The 19,421-nt window shown below is 48.3% G+C and overlaps 1 protein-coding gene and 1 long non-coding RNA gene across 2 annotated transcripts in view; one reads left to right on the forward strand and one right to left on the reverse strand.

The window, feature by feature from the left end:
* LOC127385135 (uncharacterized) overlaps positions 1–9,609 on the reverse strand; it is a 58,610-nt gene extending 49,001 nt beyond the window's left edge. The window contains exon 1 of the long non-coding RNA XR_007889606.1: positions 9,565–9,609. This is a non-coding gene — a long non-coding RNA (uncharacterized LOC127385135). The remainder of the gene's footprint in view (positions 1–9,564) is intronic.
* EPS8L2 (EPS8 like 2) overlaps positions 1–18,343 on the forward strand; it is a 56,564-nt gene extending 38,221 nt beyond the window's left edge. Inside the window, exons 7-21 of the mRNA XM_051620547.1 lie at positions 92–171; positions 288–427; positions 1,756–1,835; positions 2,317–2,443; positions 2,753–2,841; positions 4,431–4,505; positions 5,544–5,692; positions 5,854–5,980; positions 6,438–6,535; positions 10,096–10,207; positions 11,211–11,324; positions 12,372–12,504; positions 14,355–14,538; positions 15,355–15,487; positions 15,831–18,343. Of these exons, the coding sequence (XP_051476507.1) occupies positions 92–171; positions 288–427; positions 1,756–1,835; positions 2,317–2,443; positions 2,753–2,841; positions 4,431–4,505; positions 5,544–5,692; positions 5,854–5,980; positions 6,438–6,535; positions 10,096–10,207; positions 11,211–11,324; positions 12,372–12,504; positions 14,355–14,538; positions 15,355–15,487; positions 15,831–15,902 (1,713 nt within the window). The 3' untranslated portion in view covers positions 15,903–18,343. The remainder of the gene's footprint in view (positions 1–91; positions 172–287; positions 428–1,755; positions 1,836–2,316; positions 2,444–2,752; positions 2,842–4,430; positions 4,506–5,543; positions 5,693–5,853; positions 5,981–6,437; positions 6,536–10,095; positions 10,208–11,210; positions 11,325–12,371; positions 12,505–14,354; positions 14,539–15,354; positions 15,488–15,830) is intronic.
* The last annotated feature ends 1,078 nt before the right edge of the window (positions 18,344–19,421 follow it).

Here is a 19,421-nt window from a genome sequence, read left to right on the forward strand (position 1 = left end):
TGTCTGGCAGCCCCTTCCTCCCTCATCCCCTCGGAGCCCTCAGTCCTTTCCAAAGCAGGGCCCTTAAAGACATCCCTGTTTTCTCTTTGAGGCGGAGATGGTTCATGAGGACATAGAAAGTGCCCTGGCAGACCACAAGCACGGCAAGAAGATACGGCCACAGACACTCAAGTAAGTGCTGCAGGATCCAGACGGAGTAAAACAAGGAAAAAAGCCCTTGCACACCAGCCTCTCAGTCAGGTTCAGCAGCCACTGATGGGGTGGTTGGATGTTTGCTTCCCTTGCAGAGCAAACCAAGAAAAGATCAAGCAGAGACAATCCATCCTGCCACCGCCACAAGGGCCGGCCCCCATCCCGATCCAGCACGACGCGCGGGGCTCAGGGGTGAACAGGAACCGGGTGGCACCCCCTTCCCACCACAACCCAGGTACCGGGGCACTCAGCGAGCCTGTCCTTTTACAAAATGAAAAAAAGGTCTATATTTCAGAGCTGGACCATGTAGAAACATCTATATTGTGATGCACAAGAGTTTCTAGGGAAATGGCCACCCCTGACCCTGCTCAGCATGAAGCTTTAATCCCGCTGCTGGCAGCAGCAGAGCTGGGCGTTCACCCAGGCAGGATTTCTGGATCTGAGAACACAGAGCCTGACACGACAGCAGGTGACAGGAGAAAGCCTTGAGGAGATGCCTGTTTGCAGAGATCACTTCTCCTTTTAAACACACCTTGCTGCTTTTTCTGCAAAACCTGTCAAAACTCATCACTTCAGCTTGACACCTAGACATGATGCACATTTTTCACAGTCCTTTGCCAAAGCTGCCTCCCCAGTCCTCCCACTGTACCAGCCCTGCTGGGCTGGCCCTTTCAAACCCCATCTCACTGAGCTGACATGCTGGTCTTTTCACAAGAGGCCACATGAGCAATTGCTCACACTGAAATATCACCCCCACCCCACAGAGTCTCTGTCTTCTGGAAGCTGGGAGGTGCCTGTGTGGGATACTTATTTTTTTTATTGCAGGAGGATTTATTTTTTTTTTTTTAACATCAATTAAAAACCCTTAAGAGACTGCACCTGAGTGTGTATAAAAATGCTGATTTGTGCATTGAGGGCATTGGATGCCCTAAACATCAGTCACACAGAATTCCTGCCGTGCTGCTTTCTAGCAAGTGTCAGTTGTGTTCACTTCTCAGTCTCATTTCTTTTTTCTCAACTACTGTTTAAACTGGTACCCCTGGGACAAGGAAGGCCCTGCAGAGAGCTGGGGGTTAATCTAATCATAGAACCATAGATTTGTCAGGGTTGGAAGGGACCTTAAAAATCATCTAGTTCCAACCCCCCCCTGCAATGGGCAGGGAATCACACTTAATGGACCTGTGGAGGGCTCTGCAATGCACTCGGTAGCTCTTGGCTCCTCTGCAGGTGTAAGTCAGCTTGGATGCATCAGAGGCAAAGGAGTGGGAGACTCCTGGCAGCTGCAGACCAGGGCTTGCAGGTCTCAGCCTGTAGCTCCTCATGGTTCCTTCCCTGCTTTCCTTTGAAACAAGGCAGCATATCCACACTGAGGGCTGGCAGGCAGGTGCTGCCACCTTGGAGGATTTAATTGGCATCTTTGATCACCTCCTGCTCTCTGTGCTCTCATCACCCAGAATAAATAACCAAGCTGGGAATTACCATCCTGTGGGTCCCTGTGTTGCACAGAGCCTATTTTCAGCCTCTGACAGTAAACACCCTTTTCTCCCCCTCCCTTGTTTGCAGACTATGAACGACGAAGCTCCAGCTCCCACGACCACGAGGAGTCCCGAGCCATCCTGGCACAGAAGATTGAAAAAGAAACGGTTGGTAACAGGAATGGTGCAGGGTCCAGAGGCAGAGGGAGGAGAGAGAGGAAGGAAGCCTGGGGCTCCTCCATCAGGATACCCTTTATGCACAGTCTAGCCATGGTTAAACTGGCATCTCTAAGGTGAACAACAGCAAAGCTCCTTCACTGGGTCATTATAATCTCCAGTGATGTGAGGGAGCTCTGCTGGTTCCAGGGGGGCTGCTCCTCCACAGCCCACAGCCCAGTTTTGGGGTTACTTGCCAGATGGCCATCAGCAGGGGTCACTTGTCACATTGACAAGAACAGTACACAGCCAGGCACAGCTTTGTGTTTGGAAAGTGATGAATTCAGCTTAATTTCATGCCTGGGTTCCCCATTCCCGTGCATTCTTCCAGGAAACGATGCCAGCACAGAGCAGCCAGGTCTGGGTCTCGGGCTCCCCAGCTGGGTGCAGCTTGGGCTCTTTCACCAGGTGTGTTGCATTTCTGTCCTCACAGCAAATCCTGAACTGCACCCTGGATGACATCGAAGTGTTTGTCGCCAGGCTGCAGAAGGCTGCAGAGGCATTCAAACAGCTCAACCAGAGGAAGAAAGGGAAGAAGAACAAGAAGAAAGGGCCAGCAGGTACAGTGCAGCAGCTAGAACCAACAGGGAACATGGGTGAAGGCTGGGAGGAGACCTCAGCTTACAACCCAGCAAGGGCAGGGTGAGGAAGGTGGAAGGTGCTGCTGGTCTCTGGGGACTTCTTGCAAAGCACAAGTGAAGACTCCAACACAGCGAAAGACTTTGGGCTTTTCTTGGACCCTTGATTTCAGAGTAGTTCTAGTCTCCAACACCCAGTATTGCTGCATTTTCTGCCTGCCACCTAGATGAAGCTTTCCTGAAAAGGGATGATCTAACTAAAGTGTCTTTCTCTCCACCTTCTCATAAAAGAGGGCATGCTGACTCTTCGAGCGAGACCCCCCAGTGAGGCTGAGTTCATTGACTGCTTCCAGAAAACCAAACTGGCTTTTAACCTCTTGGTAAGACATGGAGGGTATTTTCACCCCATGCAGCGACAGGGCTTTTCCCCTTTAATCACAAGGTAAAGCATTTAGAGTGAAATTTGTACTGAAAACACTGTCAAGGGACAGGGCTGTGAAATCCAGCTCCTTCAGAATCCAAACATTGTGTCAGGCTTGTGCAGGTGTCTTGGGCCAAGTTGTTAAACTCAAATTAGCAGCATGAAGTCCAGGATGGGACTGAGCAGCCCAGGGGCCTGCAGTGCCCAGGTCTCTTTTCAGACACAGTCCTGTCCAAAAGCATTTGTGGAGCTGTGAGTTTGGAGAGCCAAGATCTGCTGTGCCCACCTTGCTGGCAGCTGTGCAAAGGCTTGTCTGGACACACCCCCTCCAGACACTCCTGTTATGGCCTTGAAAAGTAGTTTTGTGAGAGCTCTAGTCCTTGTTATGCTTGTAAAGCAGGAAACGGAGTATTGCAAATATAAAAAAAGTCTTACCTACTTTAAATTGTTCTCATCTGATTCTGTCTACAGAGCAGCTGTAAAGCTGCCCCAGCCAGGGCCTGGGAAGTCTCTGATTAACAAGAATTGCTGTCCCCTCTTGCCCTGAGGTTCTCGGCTTCTCTTTCTCCCTAGAGGAGCTGCCCTGAGGAAGGGGATGAGAAGCAGGAGCAGAAAGCTGTTCCCAGTGCTGCCCTGCTTAGGGAGGTACCCGAGACCAGGGGAGGTAACGAGCCAGAAGGAACTTCTGCCACTTCTGACCAAATTTGCCCAGCAAGCACAGCCCAACAAAATCCCTCCCGAGACATTATTAGTAAGGAAACCACAGAGGCTGCAAACAACCTTAAAGCAGGACACCAGGCTCCAGCCTTCTCTTTCAGAAGCAAATTCCCATACATTTTTCCCTGCTCAGGACCAGGACTGTGTCTTGGAGGTGGCAGTACAGACATCTCAAGCCTTTGCTCCTCCATCCCACTAGTTACTCCAAATCCCAAGCATTTCAGCTCCAGGCAAGACCTTGGTGAAGATCTTTCCTTATCTGCAATTTGCCGAGGAACCCTGCAAAACACTTGCTCTGCTGTTTTCCTTCATGGGAATCAGTAGGATTTTCAACTTGAAAAGAGTCAGAAGCAACAGGCCTGACCCTTGCTTGCTAAGGCTTGCAAAGTAAGCCAAGGTTTTCTGCTTCTGCTCCAAATAGCTTCAGAGGGACTGATTTTAACAGAGGAGGTACTTCCCTTCCCTCTCCCCCCTCCGGCCCCCTGAAATTCAACACCCTTAGAAATGGACATAAAAAGTATCTAAAACTGAATCCCAGACTGGTTTGGGGTGGAGGGACCTTAAAGATAACCTAGTCCCAACACCCTGCATGGGCAGGGACATCTCCCACTAGACCAGGTTGCTCCATCCAGCCTGGCCTGAAATGTTTCCTACTCCCCAAACACTTACTCTTCTCCCCTGATTTCAGGTGAACTGTGGAAAGTTTCCTTACTTTTTAGGCCATGTTATCAACTCTAGCAAATATTAGTCAGCAAGAATCCCTCCGTGTGACAGAAAAGAGAAGGCAAAAATCAAAATCAGGATTAAACTGGGTTTCCTCTCTCTTTCCAGGCCAAACTGAGAAAGCACATCCAGAACCCCAGCGCTTCAGAGTTGGTGCATTTCCTATTTGGGCCACTGGAACTGGTAATCCTGACTCACTGGTTTCACTGTGAACTTACTTTTTATTTCCAACATTGCTTTCACACTTTCAGGCAGGCAGACTATGCAGAAGAGTTCAAACTCTGCTCACAACTGGATAAACCTTTCTCAGTAAAGTCTAGAAGCAGCTCTTTCAGTGTTTCTGGCCTCTGATCTGATTTCCAGCCTGAACTAAATACACAAACCCTGGCAAACAGGAATCTCTCCACCCCATTAACAAAAGAGTTACTGGGAACAAAAGTGCAAGCCAGCTGTGGTTCCCATTGGGAATCTGCCTGATCTCCCCTTCAAGCAAACATGGCTCAGCATTTGCACTGAAAATGGGAAGCAGAAAACCCAACTTGGAAAAAAAAAAAAGCCAGGAGGGACACAGAAATACCAAGGGATCTTCCATTCTTTAAAATGTCTGCTTGAGATCTCCTGCCTCTAACAAATAATTTTAGATCAGCCCTTGCTTTGACTGCCATAGAAGAATTGTTATGTTCCTCTGAACTGCCCAGTGCTCTTCAAAGATTCAGAATGATGTTTCTTGAGACAACTGAGCTGATCAAAGGATTAGCTGCTGCCAACAGGAGTCAGACCATCCCTTGGCATGAAGGCTTGTCCTCTGCCTTAATTTTATGCCTTGGAGAACTTAGCCAGGAACTCTGCCTTTTCTTAACAAAATCTGCCAATGAAGCACTATCAGTGCAGTGTGAGGGCAGCAAAGGGACCCTGGGGGAACACAGCCTCCCTCTCAGGTAGCAGCAAACCACCCAGTTAATCTGTGTTGAGGAATCTCACCCTAACACATGAAGGCACAGAGGAGAACTTTGGAAGTGCAAGGCTACTGTGAGTTAGCTTGGTTTTAGAGGTACTAACCACAGCAGGTATCTTGGCTTCCTTGGAGTGGGCAGCCATAGAGCCTCAAAGGATCAGAGCCCATTTTTTCTCTCCTTCATTTCTGTTCCTGCATGTGTGTTTGTGCTGGTTTGACATTTTGAAAAACCTGCAAAATCTCTCATTTCTGTGTGTGTTATGCAGATCATCAGCAGCTGTGGTGGCTCTGAGCTTGCCAGGTCTGTTGTCAGCCCACTGCTTTCTAAAGACGCCACAGATTTCCTCAGAGGACACCTGACACCAAAGGAGATAACCCTCTGGGAATCCCTGGGAGAGACATGGACCAGGTCTAGGTGAGGACAGAGCTGCCATCTCACCAAGCTCTTGAGAACGGGGTGCTTGATCCCGTATCCATGTCAGAGGCTCAGGGATGCCCTGATGCCCCTGCTTCTCCCTGAGACACTTTGGAGCCATGTTGTGACTCTTACCACCTCTTTCCCACTTTGTTTCCTAGAGCTGAATGGCCCCGAGAAGCAAACATCCCCACCTACATCCCCAAATTCCGCAACGGCTGGGAACCACCCCTTGAAATCTTCCGTGGAGCTCCCTGGGAAATAGACATTGGACACTTGCAAGAGGAGGTTAGTCCTGTGGCCCTGGTCACCCTCTCTTCTTTTCCCCTCCCTCACCCCTTTTCAGAGTGAGGGATGGGCCTGTGGAGTTTGCAGTGGTAACAGGACTCAGCTGGACCTGGTCACCCCAGTTAAATACAGAAAGCAAGTAAGGCCAGAAAAGGGCAGCAATAATCAGCCTCACCTCCTGCTGGAAATCACAGAACGTGTTGGGTTGGAAGGGACCTGCAGAGGTCCTCTAGTCAACCCCCCTGCAGTGAGCAGGGAGCTCTTGAACCAGATCAGGTTGCTCAGCCTCTACACCACAACTGAGCCCCACTGACCCAGCATCGCCCAAAGAACATGGGTGTGCGCCTCGTTCTGACCAAAAGCTTCCAGGCCACAATTCATCTCCCACTCTCCTTGTGCCTGCTACAGCTTTCCCCTTTCCCTTTCCCTGCTGACCAGTCCATGTTCCCCTCCCCAGCTCTCCTCAGCCAATGGATACCCCTACCGGAACTCCTCCCTCAAGCGCCAGGCTGCTGAGCAGACCCAGGCTGGGGACTTCAAACAGAATGTCAATAGGTAACGTATCAGCACCCCCCTGCTAACCTCAGAAACACCCACTGCAACACCCCATCGTGCCAGGATGTTCTGGCACCCTGGGATAACTCTCTGCCCATTGTTAATTCATGCTTGTTAATAAGATCAAGAGATCTTCCAAGATCAGATGAGGGATTACCCCTGTAAACACTGTTTGCTTTTTAACCACCAGCAGCTCCACAAGGAAACGGGTGATGTGTGTTTTCCACCACAAGAGGCAGGAATATCAATCATGTCCTGTTCCACAACATCAGCCCAGGGATATTAAGGATCATGTGCCAAAGATCCTGCACTTTAGTTCCTCGTACATTTAAAGGAGTACCTCTGCATTCATCCTAGAGCCACTGCACGTTGCACACAGAAAGAACCTGCTTGTAGGAGGAACTTGTAGTAAAAGTTCCTACTGAGCACACAACTCCCTGCTGTGGAATAACGCAGGGTGGGAAAGGACAGCCTGGACCCTGCAGCGCTGCCCAGAAACTATGTTAAACCAGGCAGTGCCAGTTTCTGTCACTGGAGGCAGCAGCTCCTCCTTTTGCTTTCTGAGACAACCAAAGGGAAAAACATGTATTAGAAGCTGAATTAAACCAGGATGTATTTCCAAGCTTGCCCCTCAGGAAACTCATGCTGGGGGGGGGAGGAGTTCATACAACTCCTCTTAATGAAATCCAGAAAGTGAGGGAAAAAAACCTCTTCCCCTTCCCTCAGAAGTCTGGGGAAGTTCAGCTCCCAGCCCAGAACCAGCCAGGCCAGCTCTTCAGGCTTTTTTCCAGGGGATGGCTCCTCCACAATTGAACCAAACACTCTGCCCCACTGCTAGTTTTCCATCACTCAGTGGTATCAAATCCTTATGGAAGTGCTTTTGCTTCCAAGTGTAGAGGCTTTTCACTTGCTTGTTTGTTTACAAGAGTTTCTGCCTTTGAAATTATTCTGAGAACTCCGAGTTTTGATGAATTTGCAACTGAATTCTCTACCCCACTCTGCTCTGCAGTGATTTGACACAAAGTTACCAACTTCAGATCTCTAAAGACTGGGTGCCCAGACCCAGCAGAGCACTTAACCACGGTGCTCTTCTGTTGCCAGCTGGGAAAACACCTTCAATCCAGACTGGTTTTTCATAGTTTTATAAATCATTTCAATTAGAAGCTCTACTACTACAAAGTTCAAATTCATAACAAAATACTTTCAATTCTGTTCTGTCAGCAAATAACTTACTCTTCCTGTTCACCCCATCAAAGCTCCTGGTGGGACCATAGAATGGCACAGATGCAGTGCAGACTGGGGCAAAAATGATGCTAACCAAGTCTCTTCTACAATTGCATTTTTCTAAGTGAGGTTATGGAAAATCAGGAGAACTTAGTTGACATTAGAATATTTCAGTCTGTCTTTAGTGACTGGTGGATAATGCATACAAGGAGACCTTTTCATCTGTTGGTCTCAGCAGAGGAAAAGTGTAAAGAGAGTATGGAGCCCTGGAGTACAAATGAACACTGTGTCTTCTTACCAAGGAGAATGTTTCCCTGAGACACCACCAGCCTAACCACAGTGTGAGCACAGATGAGGATCTGTTTCCTCCTGGGCTCAGTGGGGCACCTTTTTGCCTGCCTTTCAGACTGTCCAGAGCAAGTGTTTTTTTTTCCTTACACATTATCCATAAAGAAAACATGGAAGTTAAGGGCACTGAATCAGATGCCAAAACTGAGGATGTTCTTAGATGCTTTCTTCAGTCCTGAGCAGACCTCTGCCAAGTCTGCCCAGATGTTTGCCAAGATCAAAGTCCTGGGACAGACATATTTCCTGCCATACTCATGCTCTTTTCAGAGTAGTCTGAACCAGTTAACTACATTAACAAAAACACCCTGCATCAGTATAGTTATTCCCAGCAGGGTTTGGCTGCAGTCACGAGAGCCCCAAGCAATTACACAACAATCATCGAAGGTGTAAAATCAAGGTGCTTGTTGGCCTCAGCCTCCTCCAGCCCCCTTTCCTCATGACTCATTCACCCTCTGGAATGCTACAAAATAAGGCATTTTTACCTAACTCAGGCTTGCCTCTCCATCCCTGCCTTTAGGGCACTACTGGGTAAAGCCACCACTCCCTTTCCTTCCGTCTATCTGAAATCCTGCTCCGAGCTGCCCACACCACATGTACAACTTTGATATTGCACGTGGTTGTAACTAGACCAGGAGTTGTCCCAAACCAAGCAAACAGAAGACAACACTACAGCCACAGACATGATCCCAAAACACTGAACCAGTGGCTTCAGCCTCTTCTAGACCACCCAAAGCCACCTGGGGAAGACAGCAAATGCACAAGGGGCTTGCTTTTCTAGGTCAGGTTTTACAGATGCCTCAGAAGCATTCCACAAAAAGCTGAGTTTCCACAGATCACAGATTTAAAATTCAATGACCAAACCCAAGAACTCAGCAATGGAAAAAAAACATCAGGCTAAAAACCGTAGTTGCTGGAAGCAACCAGCTTCACTAAGGGACACAGAACTCGACACAAACTGGAGGAGGGCCTGGCTCTGCACACACAGCATCCCTGGCAAGTCAGAAGCAGAAACATCCACAGAAAGTCCATTAAAATAGTTCCTACCTGCCCTTAGACAACAAGACAAGGCAGTTTTTCCATCCTGCAAACACTTCTGGAATTAGAAAAATAACCCTACACCCATTTTAACTAGAGAAGAAAAACATGAGATCTGCAAAGTCTTCCTAAGCCAGGAAAAAAAGGAAAAAACAAAATAAAACAAAAGAAACCACAAACAAAAAACCAACCTATGAAAAAATAAGCCATTTCAGTTTGGGTCAAAGGAAATCGTTCATTCCACTTTTTCAGCATTTTCCATTTTTGACAATCCACCATATTTATTTTGTGTCTCTCCAAAGGAAAAGCCAGTTCAACACTGAGAGCTCTCTACCCTTGTGTAAGAAAATCCCAAGCAAAACACTCACACACATTCCTCTTCCCCCCAAAACGTATCTTAGAATAGAAACATTCAGACTCACCTTTTCTGAGAACCTGCAGAATCCTGTCCCAGCAGCTCAACAGTCAGTGCCTAATGAAAAAAAAACCACAGAGTTAGGCCCAGTTCTCCCTCCACTCCTTTTCAACCCCCTCTCCCCATCACTGGTGCCTCCCCTCTGCTTGGGCATGTGGAGCAGGTGGTTCCACTTAGCAGGACATGAGGTTTCACACTTAATTTTCACAGCAGGTGCAATCAGAGCCTTTTGGTTGTGCTTTGTCTCCCCAGCCCCTGCAAAGCACCAGCTGGCAGGGGTCTTTTCTCCCACCCTAAGAGCAGCAACCTTGCAGTCCCCCAATAAGCCACTAACTAAACAGCCCTTTTTTTTCCCAAAAAAAGGATGTTTCAATAAAATGAGAGGTGAAAATACTCCTCAAAATAGAGCAGCAAAGAAGCCCTGTCCCCCAAACACAAACGCCCAGCCTTCAGCATTCCTCTTTTGCCAGTGAACCTATCCTGCCCTAGTTATTAGGTGGGCCTCCATGACAACTCCATTATTCTTTCCCTCCTGCAGGAATTTTGAGCCCCAGGGAATGGCCCTGCCGAGGAGATATGCCAAAATCCGCTACGACTTCACCGCACGAAATGCCAATGAACTCTCAGTGCTTAAGGATGAAATCCTGGAGGTGTGTGAAGGTGCTGGGTTCAAGCTCTGCCCCCCTCCCCTTCCCAGGAACAGGACAGAGACCTCAAGATACTGCCAAGCTCCAGCTCACTTTTGCTAGGTGTTTTCCAAGCAGGAACACAAAGCTTTGCTCAGATCCAAAGCTTTATGCCCCAGCTGGAGCAGGCTGGCTGTGCCCATGGGCTCAGCTGACTGATCAGTCACATCTTAATTAGCTTGGAGGAGCAAGGAAAACAAACCCCATTGCTCAGCCACTTGCTGGGCCCTTTATTACTACTCGCCCCCACCCCAAAGGAATTATTATCTATGAAAACATCCTTTTTCAGAACCTCATTCTTGCCACAACAGTGTGGACAGCTGGAAAATGCAGGACATGACTTGGTCCACACACTGACCACAATGCATCTGTGACCTGAGGCAGAGACTTCAAGGTGTAGCTGGAATGAGAGATGGGAGAAATGCCAGTAAAGCTCATCCACACTGGGACGATTACCTTTTGTAAAAAACAAAAAACACAGTTCTGGGTAAAAGCAAGCCTGCCGAAAGGAGCAGGAGGGCAGGTACAACAGGAGGTACCTCAGCAAAGGGCTCTCCTTGCCACATCAGGCTGGTGATGTGACCATGTGTTAGATGTAACACCTGGTCAGGGTGTCTGGTAACACTCAGCAGCTTTTCAGGAGGCAGTCTTGGTTTGTTTTTTTTAACGCAAAAAGATAAAACAAAATCACTGGAAAAACAATTACAAACAAACAAACAAACCCCCCCAACATTAAAAAGATGGAGAAACAGGGAAATTAAGTAGGAACTCTGAGTTCTTCCACACCCCAGGTCTGTCTCCCCCAAGAGATGCTCTCCTGTTCCTCATCAGGGTAAATTCTGATGCTTTTCAGGAAAGGCTTCAGTCCTGAATGGCAGATGAGTGCAGTGGATCTGTCTGGTGTTATCCTGATCATTTCACTTCACTGGCTAGTTTATTCTTTTATTTCTTTTTTCCCCCCTCTCAGGTGTTGGAAGACAACAAGCAGTGGTGGAAGTTGCTCAACCGGAGCGGGCAGCCTGGCTACGTCCCTTATAACATCCTGGATGTGGTGAAACTGGAGGAGCTGGAGCTGGAACAGGTCTGTAATCAGGTGATACTGAACTGGGAGCTGGCTGCAGGGCATCACCAGCTTCTGGGAATAATCCTGCAATCAGACCTCCCTGGATTCCTTAGGATGCTGTGCACAAGTCAGGATGAACCCTCCCAAGCAAACAAGCCAGGATCCTGGAGATTCCCGAGTCTCCTATGATAAAACTCTCACATTTTGCCACCATGTACCTCCCCCCTCCCCAAACAAGATCCATCCTTCCCATCCCTATGGCAGTCTCATGCTTTCCTTCTGCTTCCAGATGCCAAGCACTGCTGCCAAGGGGCTTGGCAGGCAGGGCTATGGGACAGGTGAAGTACTGCCTGCCTGCCCTCAAGCACCTTGCCTCACAAAAATGTGGAGCTGGAGAGCTCTAAATGCCCTAAGGAAGTACATAACTGCCTCCCCACTTGGGTATTTCACAGCTTTATTTCAAAGCATGAGGTGCCTCAGCAGGTCTCTAGACAAAAGGCCTGGGAGTTTAATCAAGAACATGGCAAACAAACTCCTTCCAGGCTGCTCCAGGCACTTGGCAGGGGTCCCACAGCATCCAGTTACCAGAGCAGTGATGCTTTAGCTTCAAATGGGATTTCTGTTTCTTTTCTCTTCTTGTAAAACTCTTTTTGCCTCCCTTGCTCTCCACCTCCAAGAACACCCCATGAGCAGTGATTTCTGCCCAGCAAAAGGCTGAAGGACCATGTCACTCTCATGAGAGCCCTCACCCACTACAGCACCAAGCCAGCAGAAACCTGTCCCCCTCTCACTGTGACAACTGTGACATGTTTCCCAGGGGTGCAAATGTCTTCATGCAGCTTCAGCCTTTGGTTTGGTCCTGTTCTTTCCCATGAGACCCCAGAAATGAACTTCCATGCAGCTCCACCTGAGGCCACATCAGCACAGCAACAACAGGGCACTTTGTCCCTCCATCATGGGTGGGAGGCAAAAAGTTTAAGAAAATGTAAAATGGCAAAAAAATGCTTACACTTTTTTTTTTTCTTCCTTTTTTTTTTTTTCTTTCTTCTCACCTGCTCTAACCAGAAGTACAAAGGAGAGCTGAGCCCCAGGGGATATGGACCATCCAGCCCAACTCACAAGCTCCCTGCCAGCTACGCCGGGGACAAGTGGGGCAGTGAGATGCTGTCCCGCAACTCCCCCCAGGAGGCCAAAGAACGTAGGTCCCACAGGACCCTCCACACCACACGGGGCAGCCTCAGGCAGCCAGAGGGCCTCACACCACAGCTTTGCATGTTGGGACTTCTGAAAAGCTCCTGTGGGCCCATGCTCTCTGTCCTGCCTGTTTGCTTTCTTCCTCTGGTTTCACCATAATGGTTTGTCCACTGTTTTTGGTTGCTGTGTGCATGTGACCAGACCTACCTGGGTGTGTTCCCTCTCCTGAGGCTCTGCACAAGGAGGGACTGCACCTGGTAGTGATGAGCAAGAGACAAGCAGTATTTTTGGAGCTGTACAGAGGAGGTTCCAGGTAGTGCAGCAGCCACCAGAGCGGCTCTGAGGAGCTCAGTGACTCACATGCCAGGCTCTCAGGCAGCCTGGGACAAGCAGGGCAAAAAGGTGACCACCTTAATCCCTCTTCCAGCTTCACCTTCCTCTTCCTCCCAAGGACAGAGTTTACTTTCCCTGCCAAAACGTTTAGGTGTTTTTAAGCAGTCACCCACATTCAGGCCAATCACTGCCTCTTGCTTCCTCTGCTCTTGTCCCCTGCCTCACATGGCCTGTTCCTTCATGTGGTTTTGGAGGGATCCCAGGCAGCAGATCTGCCAAACAGGAGATCCACAGGAGACTCCTTCCCCTGCATGTGCTGCACAGGGTGACAGAGCATGAGAAAGACCAGGAGCCCTGCTCATCTCCCCTTATCCCACCCTGTAGCAATCTGTCTGCCTGAGGCCACAGCCAGGGCCCTTCCCCTGGTCAGCCACCATGGACCCCTGGAGGCAGGAGCCCTTTGGGGACAGCAGAAAGTCCCCTATGAGCACCACAGATACACATCTATTAATAAGACTGAGTTATCCTCCCCAGCCTTCAGGAGTTTCATGGAAAAAGTGCCACTAGAGGATGTGTCACTGCAGTTTTAAGAGTGTGCTGCTCACCCCCAGCTCATGCTTCCTGCTACTTCTGTTGAGCTGCCCAGCAAAAGCTGGAGTTCTGGGCACCTGGATCAACAAGTTGCTTATTACAAGTGGCTGAAAAGTAGAGGGAGCAGGACTAGAGCTCAGAAACTAGACTCTAATTGTAGGTACTCCCACAACTGGCCTTCCACGTCAGGCCACAGCAATGGGATGAAAATAAAAGGCAACACAGAAAAATGGGAGCCTCCTTCTCAGACACAGGCACTCAGGCCTCCCCGACCTCTGCTGTCTCATGTGGTTTGGGTTTTTTCCCCTCCCTGCTGCTAAGGTTGCAGGGTAATTTCCTTTTTTCAGTAGCCCAAAGGGAACTAAGCAAGTCAAAAACAGGAAGATGACAAAACTGAAGCAAAAACACACCACCTGACAGCAAGGAAGAGGGACCCTGTCCCTTGTCACCACTTGACAGCACCAGTGGGAGCAGCAGCTCTGCCAGAGCAGGCTCTACACTCCTGAGCAAACTTGCAGGGTTTCTGTCCTTTGCATGAGGTGGGATGAACTGGGTAGGTCAGCGACAGCAGAAGCAAGGTCGGTCCCAATATAAATGTAAGTATGAAATAAGGTGAAAATAGAGGCCCTGACCAGCCCCTGCTGCAGGCCAGTCACACAAAATCACTGTGATCTTACCAAAATGTTCTCCTACTGTTTTTGAAGGTTAAACTGTCATTGCTCAACCTATTGCTCTAAAAGCACTTAAGGATGTTCTTTAAATCTAAAATATAAAAGCAAGCACTTTCCTTTGGTGTATTGAGAGTGCATAAAATGCTGAGCCACATCTTGATCTTTCTTAATTTCCCCTCACACACACTGATTTAATAGGATTTGTGACTGAAGACTTGATTTCATTCCCTGCTCTCTTCCTTGTACCTTGTTTCCCCAGAACTTATTCACCACATGGACGAGCTGAATGATGAGTTACTAAAGAAGATCACAAACAATAAAATCCAGCCTCCCCACAGGAATTTCAAAGTGGAAAAGCCTCAGGAAGCTTTTGTGCCCCTCACCTTTGAATCCAGCACTGAGGAAGTCAAAGCCTGGCTAGAGGCAAAGTCATTCAGCAAAGAGTAAGATCTGCTTCACTTCTGTATGAAACATGGTCCTTCATTTGAGAAGGGGTGGGGGAGGCAGCTTGCAGCATTTCAGCTGGATTGCAGGTCACTGGCATTTACTTAAAGAGCCTGTGTTGCAAATTAGATTTCAATCATATTAAACCCAGGCTATAAAACCAGAACATTCAGAGACCAAACTTACTGCCTTTCTTTCTCAGACACCAGCAAATAAACCTTGTCTTGCAGTGCAGCTACAGACCTAATGAGCAGCTGCAAATCAAGGAATGGTCCTGCTTATTCACACAGCTCACAAACACTGCATAACATCCCACCACTGGTGCTTGTCTGGCCCTGGTTAGCCCATTCAGAGTGCTGAACTTGGAGAAAAATAACTAACTAACTAACTAACTAACTAACTAAACCCATGGCCTGAAATGCACATTCCAGACAACTGCCTGTCTCTGGAGAAGCTGTTGTAAATGATCTCTGAGGATGAGCCAGATCCTCAGCCAGGCCTAGATCTTCCCAGCCACCAGGGGAGGACCAAAAAGCTGCCTGGATTGCTCCCAAATGTGATGCCACTGGGGTGAAATCCCTGGGGCTGGGTACACAGGGTGACAATGGCTTCACCTGCTCCTCATGGCTTCTTGTTATCCCTGCCAGGAGCTTGGTATACCCAAGAGCTGCCACCCTGGCACAGCCCCAGGGCCCTGCAGGTGACATGTCCTGGTGCAGGGGCAGCACATCAGCTGCTCCTACCTCTGACTTCTCTCCTTTGGCAAGAGGCCACATGCAGCACAATTGTCATTTCCTCCCTTTGTGTCTTCCCAGGACAGTGGAACACCTTGGCATCCTTACTGGAGCTCAGCTCTTCTCCCTCAACAGAGAGGAGCTGAAGAAAGTGTGTGGAGATGAGGGAAACAGAGTATACAGTAAAATCACAGTGGAGAAAAACCAACTGGAGGTAAGCAGCTTTCTGGACAACCCCTGCCTGGATTGGTGCCTGTTCCAGCAATGTCAGATAATCCCATGAAACAGACTGTTTAAGAAACACAATTTAAATAAAACAAACAAACCAAAAAACCAACCAAAAACCCACACAACCAAAAATCCACCTAAAAATCCTCTTAAGGGAAAGGCCCCACATCTGCCAGGCAGATCACCCTGTCTCCAGTAATGAAACTGCCTTCTTGCTGGTTTCACTTATCCCTCTGAAACTGCTCTACTCTTACAGCATTGCTTAAATGTTGTCCGTTAACTATAGCTTGAAGTTAAAATTCAAAATTCCTCTTTTGTTTCCATTCTAGAAAAGCAGAGGGGAGTCAGAGCTCCAAGAAATCATGAAGCGTCGCCAGGAAAGGATTGATGCTGCTAATTAAAATCTATCTGCTTTATTTCAGCTATTAGTCATAGTAGTGCAAAAAAAGGGAATGGAAGCAATGACCCCCAGTCCAGACAAGAGGCAGCAGGGCTCTGGTGTAATTGCCATCAAAGTGACAGTTTCTTGAACACTGTTGATAAGGGTAAACAATAAGACCACATCCCATTGGGAAAGGTGTTTTAATATTGCATGAAATATTTTTTTTTTTATAACTATATATTTTATACTGAAATTTTATGTGCATGCATAAGAATCCACACCTGTCTGAATGTGACAAGGGCTGGAGTCAAGCAAAAAAAGACCTTGCAAAGCTTTTCTCCAAGGGCTGTGCCTGCTCCCACCCCCTGGCTGGTGTGGCTGGGGCAGGGAGGGCTCAGCAGGCAGCACAGACCCAGCCAGCCCGAGTGGTGAGAGTCTGGACCATGGAAATGAGCCTTTCCCCCCAATTTTCACTTCCTTCTCTGTGGCAGATACCCCCTGCAGCCCACCAGCCCTGTGACAACTCACTGTCCTCCTTCTTTCCACCCACGCCCCCTCGTTGAGCGAGGCTGGAATGGCAACAGATGTTGCCTGAGACTGGTTCCTTCCCAAAATACAGGCACCAGTCTGTGCTGCCTTTGGGAACGGGCAAGATCCCAGTGATAACTGATGGGATCTCAACTGCCAACAGGGCAGCTCAGCCCCACCACCCCTGCTGAGGCAGAGCTGGGGCTCAGGACAGCTGTGAAGCCCTTCTCTTAGGCACCTGCAGTGGAAAGTTGAGGAATTGTCCAAGCCAGGCCCCAAACCAGGAGCAGGGAAGTCCCCACCATTTGTCCCAGCCCCAAAAATGTGAAGGTGGAGATGAAGTGGTGACTGAAAATGGGAACACCTTCCAGGACCTTTGGCACTTTGTCCCCACCTTCCCATTTTCAGTCACCACATCATCCTCACCATTACATGTCCATGACAAGGAGTAACCTGAAATGATTCCTAAATATCTAGGGAACAAAAGCACACTAGAAAAGGCTGTTTTAAGACCAAATAAATGGCCACGAGGGGAAAAAAAAAAAAAAAAACAAAAGAATGTAGTAGAGGCTGTTGGTCTTCACTTCCTGCTTCTCTTATTATGTGCACATACATGTGTCTACCTAGTGAAACAGCCCCCTTGGCATCATGGAATGGTTTGGGTTGGAAGGGATTTTAAAGATCACCTAGTTCCAACCCCCCTGCATAGGCAGGGACACCTCCCACCAGCCCAGGTTGCTCCAAGCCCCATCCAACCTGCCCTTCAACACTTCCAGGGATGGGGCTTCCACAATTTTCCTGGGCAACCTGATCCATAGGAATGGGGGGGGGGAAATAAATCACTTTCCCTAGACTCATAACTAAGTGATTACACACCAGTAGGTTACTTAAAAGTTTTAAAAGCTCAAGCAAACACAGAGTAGATTTCCTGTCCACGGCAAGTTTGGCACACACATCATTTTTATCTATATTTTACTTACAGGCCAACTTGATAAGGACACAGCAAAGCAAGCCCAGGCACAGGAGCTGCCCACAGACCAGACAGACTTTGTCTTTCTCATTCCCACATTAACTTTGGTTGAAGGGGAATTCAGGCCCAAACTCCACAAAGACCCACACACTTGCTTTCCTTACCTGCTGTCAAGGGTCCCACCTCCCCCAAAGGTTAAGCACAAGTCTGAGTCTTTGCCCAGTTTGGGCCTGTCCTTGCAGATCTAATGGGAAAAGCTGCCAAGCAGGGGCTGGGGAGCACGTGTCTTAAGCATGAGTCCTACTGCACCTCAAGTTTGGCTTTGTTCTCCCAAAATCATTCCTACTGAATGATATCTTTTCTTAATCTTGAAACAGGACCTTGTTAGCACCAGCAGATCTGGGGTGCAGGCAGGAAGCTCACAGAGGGGGATGATATGTTTAGTCCCAAGCCTGCTGGCTTGCCATGAGGCTGGAGTCTGCAATGGGCACTCACCTTCTCAGGGAGGGATGATGAGGAGAATCCACCTGAGAAGCTCTGGCTCTCAATTGGGGTGGAGATGGGAAGTAGGTGTGAACACCAGCAATCCATTGGTGTTACAAGCACAGGAGGCTACATCATTTCTAAAATGAAAATAAAAACAAATGGTGAGCTAGGAAACACACCACCATTCTTCTCTTTGGGTATAAAGGAAAACTAATCACACAGAATTATAGTCACTTGGGATTATAACAGAAGAGTCCAGGCCAGCTGGGAGTCACAGGAGCATTTTGTAAAATAAAACTATCAGTAAACCTTATTGCAGGAGTCACTTTTCAAAATTCCCATATGACTGAGCTGTTCTATATGTACTGCAGGCAATGCTATAATGTACTGTACAGGAATGCAACTGAAGGATAAAGTGATATAACCATGCACTGTATCAGATTTATTAAACTAGTTAAGTTATACTTGTAACTCCATCTCTGTCTCTGTCACTTCGATATAAATTAAAGGACATGAAAGCAGTTGTTAAGGGCTGGCTTTTCATAGTGCCTTGTCACTGTGAGTCTGCAAAGACACCCAGCAGAGTGACTCAAACCACACGTTTCCTTTTGTTTCTGGGGAACTACTGTTCAACAGGAAGGACGTTAAGGCCCTGATAATCACTCATGTTTCAAAATGTGTAGGTGAAAAGCCCATCTACCCCAGCAGTCAAATGCTGGGAAAGCTACCAGCTGAACTCAAAACACCCCCTTTCTTTAAAAACAATTTTCTTCTTCTAGAACATGCAAGTGAGACAACAGGCCAGCATTTCCACACACAGATACTGCCAAGACCACATCATGTACTGACAAGCTAAAGAGAGCCAATCCTGGTCAATGTCAGCTAATGCTGGGCTGAGAACAAAGAGAAGGGAAGGGATTTACAAGGGAGGCACTTTTACTCTTTGGCAAAAGGCTCTGGAGACAATGAGAACACATTTCCTGGATAGTCACAGAGTTCAAATGGAACTTAAACACAGCCCCTCTTTCCATTATCTTCCCTTTGTGTTGGACAAACCATGAGAAGGTTGCACAAAAGTACATTCTTGTATATCAAGAAGGGAAAATAACTGTCACATCTTCCACAGTTGAAACAACACAAGACAAAACGAGGGGAACAGCATGATCCAAAGAGCCCGTTTTAAGGCCAGCTGGGAGATTCTGAAACCATTTCCAGCCAACTCCCATTCCCTGTGTCAGAAGCACAACCCCATTCACAAATCACCTTCCCTAGAGCTTAAATGAAGTTGAGGCAAACAAACAGCTGCAGGTGCTCAAGGAGAACGTGTCTGGCTGGGTCTGGGGGCCTCTCCCTGGCACTGCAGTGCAGGAGCCCTGGCTGAAAAGCCACTTCGAGCCTTGTCAGAGGAAGAAACGCTCCTGCAAAGGGTTGCCACAGGCGAGGCACGTCTGGAGGCTCTCCCTAAGCCTGGCAAACGCCTCGCCCTCAGCAACCCGCCCACCGCCATCTTGTGTCACGCAGGGAGCCCAGCCCCGGAGAGGCCCCGAGAGAGGG

This window comes from Apus apus, chromosome 5 (assembly GCF_020740795.1).
Source record: "Apus apus isolate bApuApu2 chromosome 5, bApuApu2.pri.cur, whole genome shotgun sequence".
Classification (NCBI taxonomy): Eukaryota; Metazoa; Chordata; class Aves; order Apodiformes; family Apodidae; genus Apus; species Apus apus.